Source organism: Microtus pennsylvanicus, chromosome 11 (genome assembly GCF_037038515.1).
Source record: "Microtus pennsylvanicus isolate mMicPen1 chromosome 11, mMicPen1.hap1, whole genome shotgun sequence".
NCBI lineage: Eukaryota > Metazoa > Chordata > Mammalia > Rodentia > Cricetidae > Microtus > Microtus pennsylvanicus.
In genome coordinates this window covers 12,177,189-12,190,285 of record NC_134589.1, presented here as the reverse complement: position 1 = coordinate 12,190,285, position 13,097 = coordinate 12,177,189, and the positions used below count along the sequence as shown (strand labels likewise).

General features: G+C 48.9%; 1 protein-coding gene across 2 annotated transcripts in view; it reads right to left on the bottom strand.

Annotated features, from left to right (window-relative positions):
* Window positions 1-2,651: 2,651 nt before the first annotated feature.
* The window catches only part of Fam20a (FAM20A golgi associated secretory pathway pseudokinase), a 50,914-nt gene continuing 40,468 nt past the window's right edge, over window positions 2,652-13,097 (bottom strand). Inside the window, exons 3-11 of one of the 2 annotated variants that reach the window (XM_075990251.1) lie at window positions 12,509-12,559; window positions 10,979-11,057; window positions 8,435-8,527; window positions 7,506-7,621; window positions 6,883-7,063; window positions 5,786-5,895; window positions 5,038-5,119; window positions 4,576-4,635; window positions 2,652-3,294 (exon numbers count right to left, since the gene is read on the bottom strand). In XM_075990251.1, coding sequence (XP_075846366.1) covers window positions 3,030-3,294; window positions 4,576-4,635; window positions 5,038-5,119; window positions 5,786-5,895; window positions 6,883-7,063; window positions 7,506-7,621; window positions 8,435-8,527; window positions 10,979-11,057; window positions 12,509-12,559 — 1,037 coding nt within the window. In that variant the 3' untranslated portion in view covers window positions 2,652-3,029. The remainder of the gene's footprint in view (window positions 3,295-4,575; window positions 4,636-5,037; window positions 5,120-5,785; window positions 5,896-6,882; window positions 7,064-7,505; window positions 7,622-8,434; window positions 8,528-10,978; window positions 11,058-12,508; window positions 12,560-13,097) is intronic. The other variant, XM_075990249.1, reaches the window with a different exon arrangement.

Sequence of the window (13,097 nt, the reverse complement as noted above, 5' to 3'; positions counted from 1 at the left end):
TCTTACATTTTGGGGTATTTTCATAGGAATCACCATTTTCGTATACGTACACAGCTAAAATTCGTTTTTGGCATAACCAGAGCTGTGACTTCATTGTGACTCCCTGTAACTAAAACCATCCGTGGGTTCATTTTCTTTGTGTAAGAACTAGATCGACTAGCTTTGTGATTTTAAAAAGTCGCCACTAGATGGAGAGCTTTTTCTTCGTTAATCCCAATGAGTTGCAACCGGTTCTTGGTCTGCGGCTTCCGTGTTTGCAGGTTTGCCTGCTTGGTACAGTTTAATGTGAGCCTGAGATCACTACACCAGCAGCAGCATTCTTGGAGGACTTGAGATTTAAGTGTGACCTGGGCACTATACCGCCTGCAGCGTGAGCTGAGCAGTGAAAACAGGCTTCTCGAGTGCACGCTTTCCTACCCAGCCCTAAAGGATCTGCAACCTCATTTTAGCAGTCCATCGCGAATGTGTCACTTTTGGTGTGTTTTCACACTTACCACTATTTAAAAGGTCCCTAAGGATAGTGCTCATGTGTTGGCTCACGTTCCCGAGTGTGAGAAACTGTAGCTTCCTGTGAAAGTGTAGAGTAGGCAGATGCAGTGTTAAAAGGACCAACAGTGTAAACCGATGCATCTTGACCACACAAGGTGAGATTCTGTAGTTCTGAGCTGGCGAATTTGACTAGAGAGTCCGCGGAGCCGAACTTGGCTTTTCTCCTAGGGACAGTAATAATCTGCCAGTTCAGCGGCCAGGGGTTTCATAGGACTGAACTGCTGCATACGAGAGAGTTGGCTTGAGGTCTAAATTATCTGGTTTTTGAGAATGCTGTGGCATATCCCTCCAAACTGGTTTCTCCCAGTTCATACAACATATGGCCTTCGTCTGTTTCATTTGCTTGTCAGTGGTAGCATGGAAAGTTTTCACACAGACTCAGAATACTTTTTCGTGGGAAGTTGAGCAATGATTGCGCATGAGCAAGCCTTAAGAACTTGATACCTCTGAGAATGGAATGCTTTTGTTTTCTGGCGTTTTTGAAAAATGCTAGTCTTAAGGGTTTTTTTTTTGTTGTTGTTAGAAAGATTGAATTTTAAAAGTAAAAGTCTATGTAGTTATTCAGCATTATTTAACAGATTATGATCAAATTCAGTTACTTGGGTTTTGAAAAGTAGAGCAGAAATTTTCTAGAATGTTCAGAAACTAGTCTATGTCAAGGGATGGTGTGTTGGAGACGGACTGCAGCTCCCCTGAGACTGGTGGAAAGTCTCAGCCCTTTCTTCTTTGAACATAAGGACTCCACACACACACACCCCCATTCTTCAGTGACTCCCTAGTGCTTCCCCCGTGGGGAGAGCAGAAACGCTGATGATAGGAAGCGGTGCCTCTCATGAAAGGGCCTCCCTGGATGGGAGAGTCTTCAGCACCATGCTTCTTCTGTTAAAGAGCTGAGTTTTGCCTTTTTTTCTTTCCGTAGCCCAGACCAGCTTTCTCAACTTTACACTTTTGTCTCAGCCCCTCAAGGGCTAGGATTTGCTCGCATGAGTCACAATGCCCAGCGTAATTTTTCTTTACAGCTAACAAATTTAACTTCACAAACTTTCCAAAACCACAAAATGATATGATTTTAATCTTTTGGGAGCCTTAGTTCTCTTCCTTGCACATTGGAGGCAGGGAGTTGTGCACATTCAGGAGGGTTGCGAACCTGTGTGTCAATTTTCAGGCTGGTAAAGTGTCTGGGGCATGGCAAGACTTCAAGGCGAACAGAAGCAAGGTTATTGAGCAAACTGGATTTAGGGATTGTGCACCCGTAATGTGGGGTGCTAGGATGAGTCAGAACCATCCACTGCAAGACAATCACGATGACTCATGCCTGTCACCCAGGCACTTGGGAGGTAGAGGGGAAGATCACGAGCCCTCAAGTCAGAAGACCAAAACAGCGCCACCCTTGTTTGTCCTGTCTGTCTTTGGACATAGGTAGAGGTCTGACCGTTTGTAGTTCTTGACTTTGCTGCTCTTTGGGCTGCCTCTTCCTTCTTCCCTCATTCTTTTTGATCCTCTGGCCTTTATCAGAAGATAAAGTGACCTGCTGAAGCCATTTATTTTTACTTGGCTCTTCACCCGTGCTATCCGAACTTGCTGCCAGTTTCCCCTGGGTGTCGACCGTCAGTTTTGACTTAACCGTGTTATTTTCTCACCCAGCCTAGGCTAGCCTTGAACTCGCTGTGTAGCTGAGGATGTCTGAATTTCTGGTCCTCCTGAGTGCTGGCCTTGTGAGCATTGCCAGCCTGCTTGGTTTTATGTGGTGCTGGGGGGATGGGAGGGTCCAACCAAGGGCTCTGCATCTGTTAAGCAAGCACTCGGCCGGTTGTGAGCCACACAGCTCCTATTGCCGGTTCTCTTCAGACTGAAGTGCCCCTTTTCTGAGCAAACTTACCTTTGGTTAGTATTGCCAAGAAGTTACTGGAGAGTGACTTGGTGGGGATTATTGTGTTTAAATAGTGTTAGGGACTGGAATGTCAGTGGAAAGGGTGATTTTTTATTTTTGCATCAACTTGAGATTTATAGGTTTTAGGTCTGTTTGGGAGATGAGTTTTTTAAAATGTGGAACAGGGAGTATACTGTACCTGCATATACAGTAAGGACTTGGAGGAAGCCACTTGTCCACTTGATGTCCCTTTATTTGACATGGTAGAGTAAAAACTTCCCGGGAACAGGGCCTCCACACCTTCCAAGCCTGGCCCAGCTCCGGGTTTCACAGTGTGCTCAGAAGACAGTCCACAGCCTTGACGGAGCCAGAGCTTGCTAGGAAGACAGGGCCCCAGCCAGTGCACTGTAAAAGCAGTGACCTCCATCCAAGGGTAAAGATAAGGCTTGGTGGATCCCACTTGCTCTTTCAAAGCATCCCTGCCTCCTCCCTGAGCTCATGACTTGGCCTGCAGCACCCCAGGGTGGAATGGGGCAGCAGGGGCCCACACACCATCACCCGTCGCTGGCTCCAATTGTGTGTCCTGAGGTTTTACCCTTATAGCTAGCCGTTAGCTTGTCAGATTAGCCTGGCCAGAGTCTGGGGCTGACTGTTGTGTTCGGCCATCAGCTACGACCCTCTGTTCCCCGTGGGCCTCTATGCAGTCCTCTACTGTCTTCAGGATGATTTGGAGTCTGCGGTCTAGAGCCAGGAGGTGGGGTTCTGTGAGGACAGGGGCAAGCTGATCTTGTAGAAGTGACTCCCGCATCACGTCACTGAGTCTGTAGTCAGCCTGAGCCAGCAGCTGAAGGTGCAGAAGTGTTTTCTTTTTTATCCTGGTGAGACAAAGCCAGTGGGACCAGGTCAGCAAATTAGGGAGAGGAGCTTGGTCTGCACTTGCCCAGTCCCCACCAACAGCTCTTGCAGCCTGTATTCTTGGAGATGTTATTTCTAGGCAAACACAGTTCAGTGAAAGCCACGTAGAAAAAGAACTAGCGGTAGGGCAGCAGCCTTCGTCCAATTGTCTTTAGTCAGGAGTTGCCAAGCTGTTAGCACTCTGTCACATCTTTGTGTGTGTGCGCGCACGCATGTGTGCATGTGTGTGTAAGTCAGAGGGCAACTTCGACTTGGTTCTTTCTACCATGTGGGTCCTGCAGATCAACTCTGGTCCCTTTACCCACTGAACTGAGAACTCTAGTCATTGTAATGCCATCCATGGTGATGCTAAGCCATGTGCAATTACTCTGATGGTGATAACAGAGTCAAATGAAGTGGCACTTGAGCTTGTTTATTTTTATTTTTTAAGATTTAAAGCTGATGGAAGAAGCTTCCAGTAGGTGAAATTGTTGTCTAAAAATCTAACCTCCACTTGTCAACTTCAGAATGTGTCTCCTGCGTCAGATTCTAATACCGTAGGAATGACAAGCCACTAGGTCCATTTTGACTTTAGAGTTTTGATTCCTTTTAGACTCAGACAAGCAGCATAACTGGCTGATTTTGGATACAAACAACTGCTCATCCTTTCCAGGGGGAGAGATGCTTAGGTTAACCCCAGGTGTTGATTTGGATCACGCATGTGCCAAGGGGAACCAATGGGATGGTTTTGTTAGGTCGGAGTCACACCTTTATAATTAGCTCTAGCCAAGAGGGACCTACCGTCACCAGCCTGGCTAAAATGCCACAGATACAGAAGTAGGTGTCCTTTGGAGAAGGGGATGGAGTTGCAGTCTGACCCAGCTTACCAGACTTCGGTCAGGGTTTTGCTTAGAAGATGGTGATGAAATAGCAATATTTCAGAGCCTACATGAGGACCAGGAAAAGTGAAGGGCTGACTATTAATATCAGAGAGCAAAAGTGGATCCTTATCAGAGTGGGCCAAAGATTAAAGTTGGCGACTTTAAAAGATCAGACCTAAACTCGGTTTCTGCTAAAGCAGATTTTGCTGGGGAAAGTCGCACTGAAGGAAGTCGCACTGGGGAAGCTGACAAGCTGACATCATTCTGCCCATAATGTCCTTGACCAGGGAAAACCGATGAAGGCTTCCATGCTAGGCTCCCAGCAGGACGAAATGTCTGAATTGCCGCCTGCCCTTGGTATGTCATAGAATAGACACTTACATGCAACACTGAGAGAGAGGGGCGAGGATGGAGACTTCGTCCTGGGAATGTCGTCCAAACCTGGGAGAAGAAACGGGCTTCAGCAAGCCTGGAGTCTTTCACTCTCTGGATGCTCTCTTCCCTCACACTTTATTGAATTAATTGGGGTAAGGTGCCAGATATCAGGGCAGCTGTCTCAACAGCTCCCTCCTCAGGTCACAAAAGCCTCTGAAGTTACAACCAAGCTCCTTCTGCCTCTGCAGGCCAGCGGCTGAAGCTGTCTGCTTATAGGAAAGTAAAGGCTAGTGAAAAGATACGGGGACGCTCAGCCTGGTTCCCTGGTGGGCCCCAGAGTGCTCTAACACTGGAGGCTCAGTGGTACTTAGCAAAGCGCAGGCCCTCCTCAGGGCCTCCAGTGTCCGAGTGGCCGCAGGAAGCATGGCTGGAGACAGGGAGAGCTGGGACGTGGGCACAGGCGCTTACCCTCTGGCATTATCAAGATGAATAAGGTACCCGTCATCCCCAAACTTGGTGAACATCTCATAATGGTGGCGGTCCATGTTTCCTGCAACGGAGGGGAGAGATCAGAGCAAGGGTTTGAAGGCCAGAGGTCTGAAAGATCCTGACCTGCCTTCTGGGAGTGGAACACAGGAGCCTGAGTATTGAGCACAATCAGCGGTTCCGGGCTTTTTACTCTACCCCTCCCTCAGCCTCAGCCTGGCAGCCTAGTGAGCAGCATTGTGCCGCTGTGCCTCTTGTACATATCAATGTTGGGTTTTCTCAGCCCAGACATCCTCAAACATGCATTGTCTTTGCCTGGTCATAGAGGGACTAGATGGTAGAATTACTGGTTTGTGGAGCCGAGGCCTCACTTTGGCCCTCCCAATACTATATACTTATTTCTCACCTTCATGCTGGCTTCCTCTCCTGAGTGAAGAGAACATCCAGCCTCCGGTCTGATGCCCATTCGGGTCTTATGGCAGGGTGGTGCATCTGTCTCACCAGTGGCAACCCCCTCAATAAATACCTGTGCCACCCCAACCCTCTTCCAAGAAACCAGGGCATGTTAACTTTGTTTCCTTGGACTTCACCCCCCCCCCCCCGAGTATACGGGAGATGCAGGGCTCTTTGCCCCTCCTCATCCAGGCTGTGACTTTGCTCAGGTCTCCCAGAATCCTCGGCCAAGCACAGACAGTGCAGTTCTGCCAGGTGCCCTGCGTGGGGTACCTACCAATCAGGAAGTCAAAGATGGCCATGTCGATGATGCCGAGGAGCCTGTTGCTGCTATTGTACGGGTAGATCTGCTTTACTGTGTCGCAGTAGAGGGGGTTGAGCTCCCACCTGAGGGGGAGAAGAAGTCCTGGGGCTGGAAAAGCCAAGATGCCAGGGTGTTGGGGGCCCTCTCCACACGGTCCCCACATTCCCGAATCCCTGCTCCCCCAAGCTTGCCCTGGGCTAGTGACCTCAGGATGCTAGGCGGTAGCTGGCTCTCTTCGGGAGGACTCTGGGGGAAGGGAGGTTGCAGATTCCAGGTGATGGGAAGGCAGGCATCACACTGGGTTGCTCTTTGTCTTGTTTCTCTAGAACTCCTACACCACCCATGAACCCCCACAGACTGGCCTCTGCTACATGCCCTGCCTTCACACAGCCTCACAAAGTCCTGTCTGTCAGAAATTCTGTCATCTTTTCTTCCCATCAGAACTGCAGTGATTTGCCAATGGACCTGTTTGTTGAGCCCGCTCCTTTGGTGTGTCTGCTGTGCAGATATGTTAGGCCCTGGGCATACAGCCAGTGGGTTTTGCTCGGGGTTTCACTCCCTCAGCTCTGTGTGCTTCTTTATTGAGGTGCATGTGGTATGCATGTGGTATGTACACATGTTCATGTGTGTATGTGCACATGTGTGTGGGGCCTGAAGTTGATGTCCAGTGTCTTCCTCCATCCCTCCCCACTTTATTTATTGAAGTGATGTCGTTGCTGAACCCAGAACTTGCCACTTCTCTCTGGTCTATCTAGCCACTTTGTGGTGGGGAGCCAGCGTCTCTGTCTCTCATATGCTCAGATGACAGGTAGCTGCCATCCCTGCCTGGCTTTAAGTGGGAATCTGAACTCTGGTCTCCATGCTTGCACGGCAAGCACTGCCCACTGAGCATCTCCCCAGCCTCCTATGCGGTTCTTTGCTATAGAATAAGCACTTTACTGCAGGAAGTGACCATCTAATCTGTTGGCCCTAGGATCAATAAGAGGATCGGGGCAGCTGTTAGTGGTAGTTGTGGCCACTCTGAAGAGCAGGACCGCGGCCCTGGTGCTGTGGTCAGGAAGCCAACTCACTCCTCTTTTCCCGACAGTGAGTAGGAGCGTATCCAGGGGTTGGGCACAGACAGCCTGGGGGCCAGGTTGAGGGACGGCAGGAAGGCAGAGAGGGAGCCCTCCAGCAGGTGTGGGTTGCCGCAGACCGCGTACTCAGTCTTGCACATGTACGGACACTTGGCGAAGAAGCACACGTTGTTAGCTGGAAGCGGAGGGAGGAGAGAGAAGTAAAGTGGGGGTTTAGAGCTATGTCATCTTCTGCCCTAAGAAACCCCTTAGGAGTAGGATGGGGTGTTTGAACTCCCAGCTCGGGAAAAGGCTGTTGGGCCTAGAAGATGCTACTAAACAGAACATTTTGGGTACCAAGTTTCAAATGTCTCACAGCATTCTATAATGTGGTGAACATTCTTTGGTAGGCTGGACAGATAATCTCTGGCTCCCGGGAGGCCAGCATTGTGGGGATGGCTCAGCATCTCACACACCTTTTTACTGTCCATAGTTTATCTGGTGCTATGTTTAAGCAGGCCTGGGTGGAAGTGTTGGGCTGCAGCACCCTCCCACCCCAACAATGCTTGTGTTAATAGCAGAGCTCAAACCACCACTGAACCTAACGGCGGACATGACGCCTCTGGCTGATACTGCACCTGGAGAGACAAAGAAAACACTCTGCAGGATTTCATTCTTGGTGACCTCTAGGATTTCCTTGGTGACATTCACTAGCCTCCCCACTGTTGGCGGCACCCGTCGGAAGTCTAGAATCCTGGAAGAGAAGGAGCCTTGTTCAGATTTGAGGGCCAGACAGGGGCTGGGGAAGAGCCCCGTACCTGTGCCAAAGCTTGTTAGGACCTGGCTTGTGTGTCTCAATATAGCAGCGGTGTAGCAGCTCAGGATGTTTCTGCTGCATGGACCCGATCAAGTCCAGGGCAGATCCCACCCTGAATGTTATGCAGGAAGGGTCCTTCTTCCATTGAGCTCCTGAGTGAATGCTCCCAGCATCTACTTTGTGTCCTGGTCAGTATTTCTCAGACTTGAATGTGCATGCTAGTCACTTGAGGATCTGGACCAAATACGTGTTCTGATTTTATGGTAAATAGGATTGCATTTCTCATCTCCAGATCAGGAAGTAGGACAGAAGGCAATGTCATCGCTACCATGGCAATGTGACTGTCTTCTAAATTGTTTCATTTTTCCAGGCATAGCGGTGTATATCTGTAATCCCAACATTTGGGAAGCAGAGACTGGAGAATCAGTTCAAATCTAGCCTCAGCTATGGAGTGAAGTAGAGGCCAAGCTGGGCTACATAACAGTCCATCTCAGCAAAACAAACAAAAAGATTAATAAAAAATATAAAGATAAAATAAAAACATGCATAAATTGTTCATTACATTTAAAGGCCTTGTGTGTTTAACCTAATGGGGTTGGAAGGAGAAATTGAAGGCGCTACACGTGAGGTAGAAGAGATGAAAAGCCAGAAGGACAAGTATTGTCGAGTTCTTCCCAGAGGTCTGGGTAGCACCCCTCCCCAGGGGGACTGGCCCTTGCAGTATGTGGCATCTCCAGGGGCCGCACCTACCTGTCCAGGTGGAAAGCTGCGACCTCAGCGTTGTGTCTCTGAAAGTCTATGAAATAGAAGAAGTTCTCGGGCGTCTCCTCATCTCGTTGCTGTCTGGAAGGAAGGAAGGAATCATGCCCTGGACTCAGCCTTCCGTAGGAAGCCCGAGGAGAGAGCCTGTCTGATGCTTTTCATGTGGGTGTAGATGGTGGACCCACAAATTAGGACGGGGCCTCTCCCTTCCTGAGTGGGGAGGAGTAACGTAGGAAAAGGCAGGCTTTTTATAGGCATCATCATTGCAAAGTTTCCTGCTTAAGAAGCTTTGGGAGATAGCGGCTGATTTTGCCCAAAAAACCGAGGGAAGAAAACCAAACATTCTCATGCAGGTGTTAGCGGGAGAACGCAGGTTATCAGAAGTGGTCGTGGGGGATCTAGATGCCCAAGTTTGAGAAAAGGTGAGGTGTGAGCCAGAAACTGGCAATAGAAAGTGCTAGAGAAGGAATTTAGTCTGATTGTGAACCGGGACTGGAAAGATATGGATCTGAGGGAGAAATACAGGTGACAGAACTCTTAGAAACTCAGGTGAGGCTTGAGAATGGGCCCAGCCAGAGGACTGAGGGATGCTGACGTAGATGAAATTGATCTGGTTCCGTTTCCAAGTCGCTAGTGGATTCCTGAAGAGCGCCACCTTGAGGAGTGTGCCGGAAGGTGTGGTTAGGAGATGTTAGGAAGCGCTTCTGGCATCCGGGGCCAACTTGCGGCCTCCATGCTGACTTCACTTTCACACTAATAAATGATAAAGGGTGACGGTGTTCGAATAATTTTATAGCACAGCGTGTCAACCTGCTCCAAAGACTGGGAAAGCAAAGGTAAGCATAAACAGGTGTCGAGCCACAAACAACCACGCAAACAGCCAGCTTCCCCAAGCCAAATAGTAAGGCACGCTGCCAGAAGAGAGCCCAAGTCAATGCTGAAACCCCACAGTGAGGCTGCTGGAAGTGGATCCTAGAGATGCAGCCAGGTCTAGCATAGCCCTTACATCCAGGCTGAGGGCCTTGCAGGATGCTACGTTCTCCTGTAAGAATATAAAATTTCTCAGATTTTACATGTGGAATATGATGGATTTAAAATTGGAAGGTGGCTGGGTGGTGGGGGCTCACACCTTAGCCTGGTCTACAGAGTGAGTTCCAGGACAGCCAGGGGTACACAGAGAAATGCCCCCCTCTTTCTCTCTTGCACATTCTCTCTCTCTCTCTCTCTCTCTCACACACACACACACACACACACACACACACACACCACGTTATTTTTACTTGACATCAACGGCTCTTCTATTGTGAGCACTAAGGAATGTGCGTCTCATGTCCAATACGTTGCACATTTTACTTTTTAGAGGAGCACCTTGGAGTCAGTGAGATGACCCAGTTGGTAAGGGCGCTTGCCACCTAGCCTGATGACCTGAGTCCTCTCCTGGGTACCACATAGTGCAAGCCCACTGGACTCTGAGGGAGTGGGACTGAGACATTGCAGCTGTTCAAAGTTCCAAAGGGAATCCAACTCGCAGCTCACCGACTGCAACCCTGTACTTAAAGAGGTGCTTTTGTCCCCTAAGTCAGAAGGCTGAGACACATTCAGAGCTCAGGTCTCTCGGCTCTACCACCACAGCCGATGACTGGGCTGTTCAGTAGGCTTCTCCTCGGTCAGTGGACTGCAAAATGCGGATCTAAGTTAACACGAATAAACAGCTCGAGAAGGCAGAAGACTCTGGAGGAACACACGACTCGAGCAACGGAACCCTTTATGGGGACATTCTTTCCTATTTAAGTCATCCACAAGAGAACATTCTACCGAACCAAGGCATTACACTCTACTCCAGGAAACCCAGGCCTCTGTCCCGCAGACCCCCTGGGGGCTGGTAGTGCACACATGCACACAGACCCAGACAGACAGACACCCACCCACCCACACATGCTCACACACACCCACACACATGAATGCATGCACATACCAAAGTCTGCCATCATTTTACTCATGGACATGTACTATAAAGTCCGAAGACATGGAAAGTGTTATGAATAAAATACGGATTAGCGTATACATGGACAGGACTTCATAGCAACCTTCCTCATTGTTTTCAGTCAAAGCAAGTATTGTGTGAAGTAAACTTTGCGATGTCAAAGAGAGGGTGATTGCTGGTCCTGGGCAAGGCCGAGGATTCATTATTGGAGCGAGTCAGCTCAGCAGCCTTGCTGCTTGGCTGTAATTCTTGGGCCTGCTATGTGCAGTGTGGAGTCTGGGAGAAGCTGGCTTCTCACGGGCTTGGTATGTTCACCTCGGGGTGGACATTATAGTAACACTTGGGTCATGAGGTTCATGAGACTCTTGATGTTCAAACCCACAATTCATGTGGTGTGTGAAGTGTCGATGCTACCGAAGACCCAACTCAACAATAAGAGTGGCTATTATAGTTCTACATGTGGGGCAGACATAGATGAGGATACTGAGTTACCTTTACTATCTCCAGAGTTGCCACCAGGGGCATGACGGTGAGGAAGGTTCACTTACCTCATGGGTTTGAACATGGCTTTCCCGAAGTCCGAGAACCTCAGAACCAGCTTCAGGTGGACCCCACTGGGTTTCACAACTATGAAGGGTAAAGGGTGGTGTTTAAGTTCATGACTGAGGCACCGCTCATAAACCCAGTCCTTTTTTGTTACTGAAGAAGACCCCAAAGGCAACATGCTTTGTGAAGCTTGAGGGGCAAACCCCACCCTGTCTGGCCGTGTTCAGAAGACTCAGTACAGTTATTCTGTCAGTTTGGGAAGAGGACAGGTATTTGGGGAACAGGATTGCCCAAGTATATGCACTAAAACTCCCCATAGGTTGTTTTCCTAAAAGGACCAGGCTTCTCTTTCCATTCCAGTTGTGATCTTAAGATTCCCTGCTATGATGTCTTTGAATTAGGTGTCCTTGTCCATAATGGCTTCCATTTAAGATTCTTTAAGACTGTAATATTCTTGTTTTTATCAAATTTGGTTTGCAATGCTTGGATCAAACCCAGGAGCTTTTGCTTCCTGTTTTAAGAGTATTTTTGAGAATGTCATGTATGGACCTGAGAATTCATGACTTTGAAGATTTATCACGACACTCATGTCTCTTGTTAACCTGTTATTCTTCCCTTCCCTTTCCTTGCCTCTCCTCCCTTCTCCTTCCTACTCTTCTTGCCTTTTCATCTCTCTTCTGTACCCTCCTTTCTTCAATTCCTTCCTTTCCCTCTCCCCTCTTATCCCCTCCTCGCCCTCCCTTCTCCACCTCTCCTCTCCTTTCTTCTCCCTCCTTCACCTTGAGATAGGGTCAGCTGTGTATAGCATAAGCTGGCCTTGAACTTTTTATGTAGTACAGTTTGACCCTGGACTCAAGATTCTCCCACTTAAGCTTGTCAAGTTCCAGGTTTGTGTCATCTCAAGGCGTGTGTCATCTCATGCATATGTGGAGATGTGTGTTCAGCACACATAATGGAGACCCCTCAGGGCTGGGGGCAGCTTGCAGGCTTTACTGTTCAGATCTACCTGAGATGGGTTTGCAGCACCCTCAGGGCAGCCCCGATACCTTTTTCTTTTGGCTTTACCATTCTGTCTGACATTTCCCCCAGTAAGTTTCAACCTTGGTTGCATGAGAATCAGCTGGGATATTTTAAAAACGTTGCCATGGGCCTCCCTCTCTGCAGCTGAGCCCAGACGTCTGGAGGCAGAGCTGGACGATAGCTCGTTCTAAAGCCCTCAGGGGTAAGAGGCAGCACCAGGAACCACTGTCCTGTATAGGTGCCTCTTGGATCTGAAATCCTATTCCAATCCCCAGCTATTCTGTCAACAATCAGATTCTGGTGGAGAGAGTCGGAGCAGAGATTCTGTGTTTCTGACAAGCTCCCTAATGATGCTGTTGGTACTCTGGCCTGCATCACATTTGACCACTTTGATGCTCCCCAGAGTTTCTAAGATGCCTTTTTGTATGGGCGGCTGGTGGGAGTGTTGAGTTCTCAGAGACTGGGCAGGATGAACCCTCGTTGGAAGCTGAAGGTTGGGTCAGGTCACTTACTCTGTGAGCAGTCACAGGCCCCCAGCAAGGCCTTTTCATCCTGGCTGTAATCTGTGAAGGAGAAGAAGGGCAATGAGCGATTCCTGCAGTGTTCCCAACAAAGAAAGGCTCCTAGCTTGGACCCACCCCACAGGAGGAGGGACTGATGTAAGCTTGGGAATCTTAGGCATGAGGACCCAGAAGGCTACAGTGTCTTCCTGCTCCTGCCCAGACTCCATTCTTTCTAGCCCTTCCCTGTATACTCCAGCCATTCTTTGTCTCTTTTAGTCTCTGCTAATAACTTCTCATGTCACTTGTCCTGTCATAAGTGCTTGAAAGCACAAACTTGGGGTCAGTAGGCCTCTGTTTGAATCCTAGCTCCGGCACTGGCTTTGCCCAGCTTGCCTAACCCCATTTATAAATGGTAGTGATGTTTATGCCAGATGGGTATAAGAAAGAACGCATCACCTGGTACAAAGGATGCACTTAGTAAACAATGACATCACTTTCCATGAAGAGAGCAGAGCATCTAAGTCTTTGTTGTGTCTTAGGTTTCTTTCTGTGATGAGATTAATGCTGTAAGATCTCCTTCAAATGGAACGCAATTTGC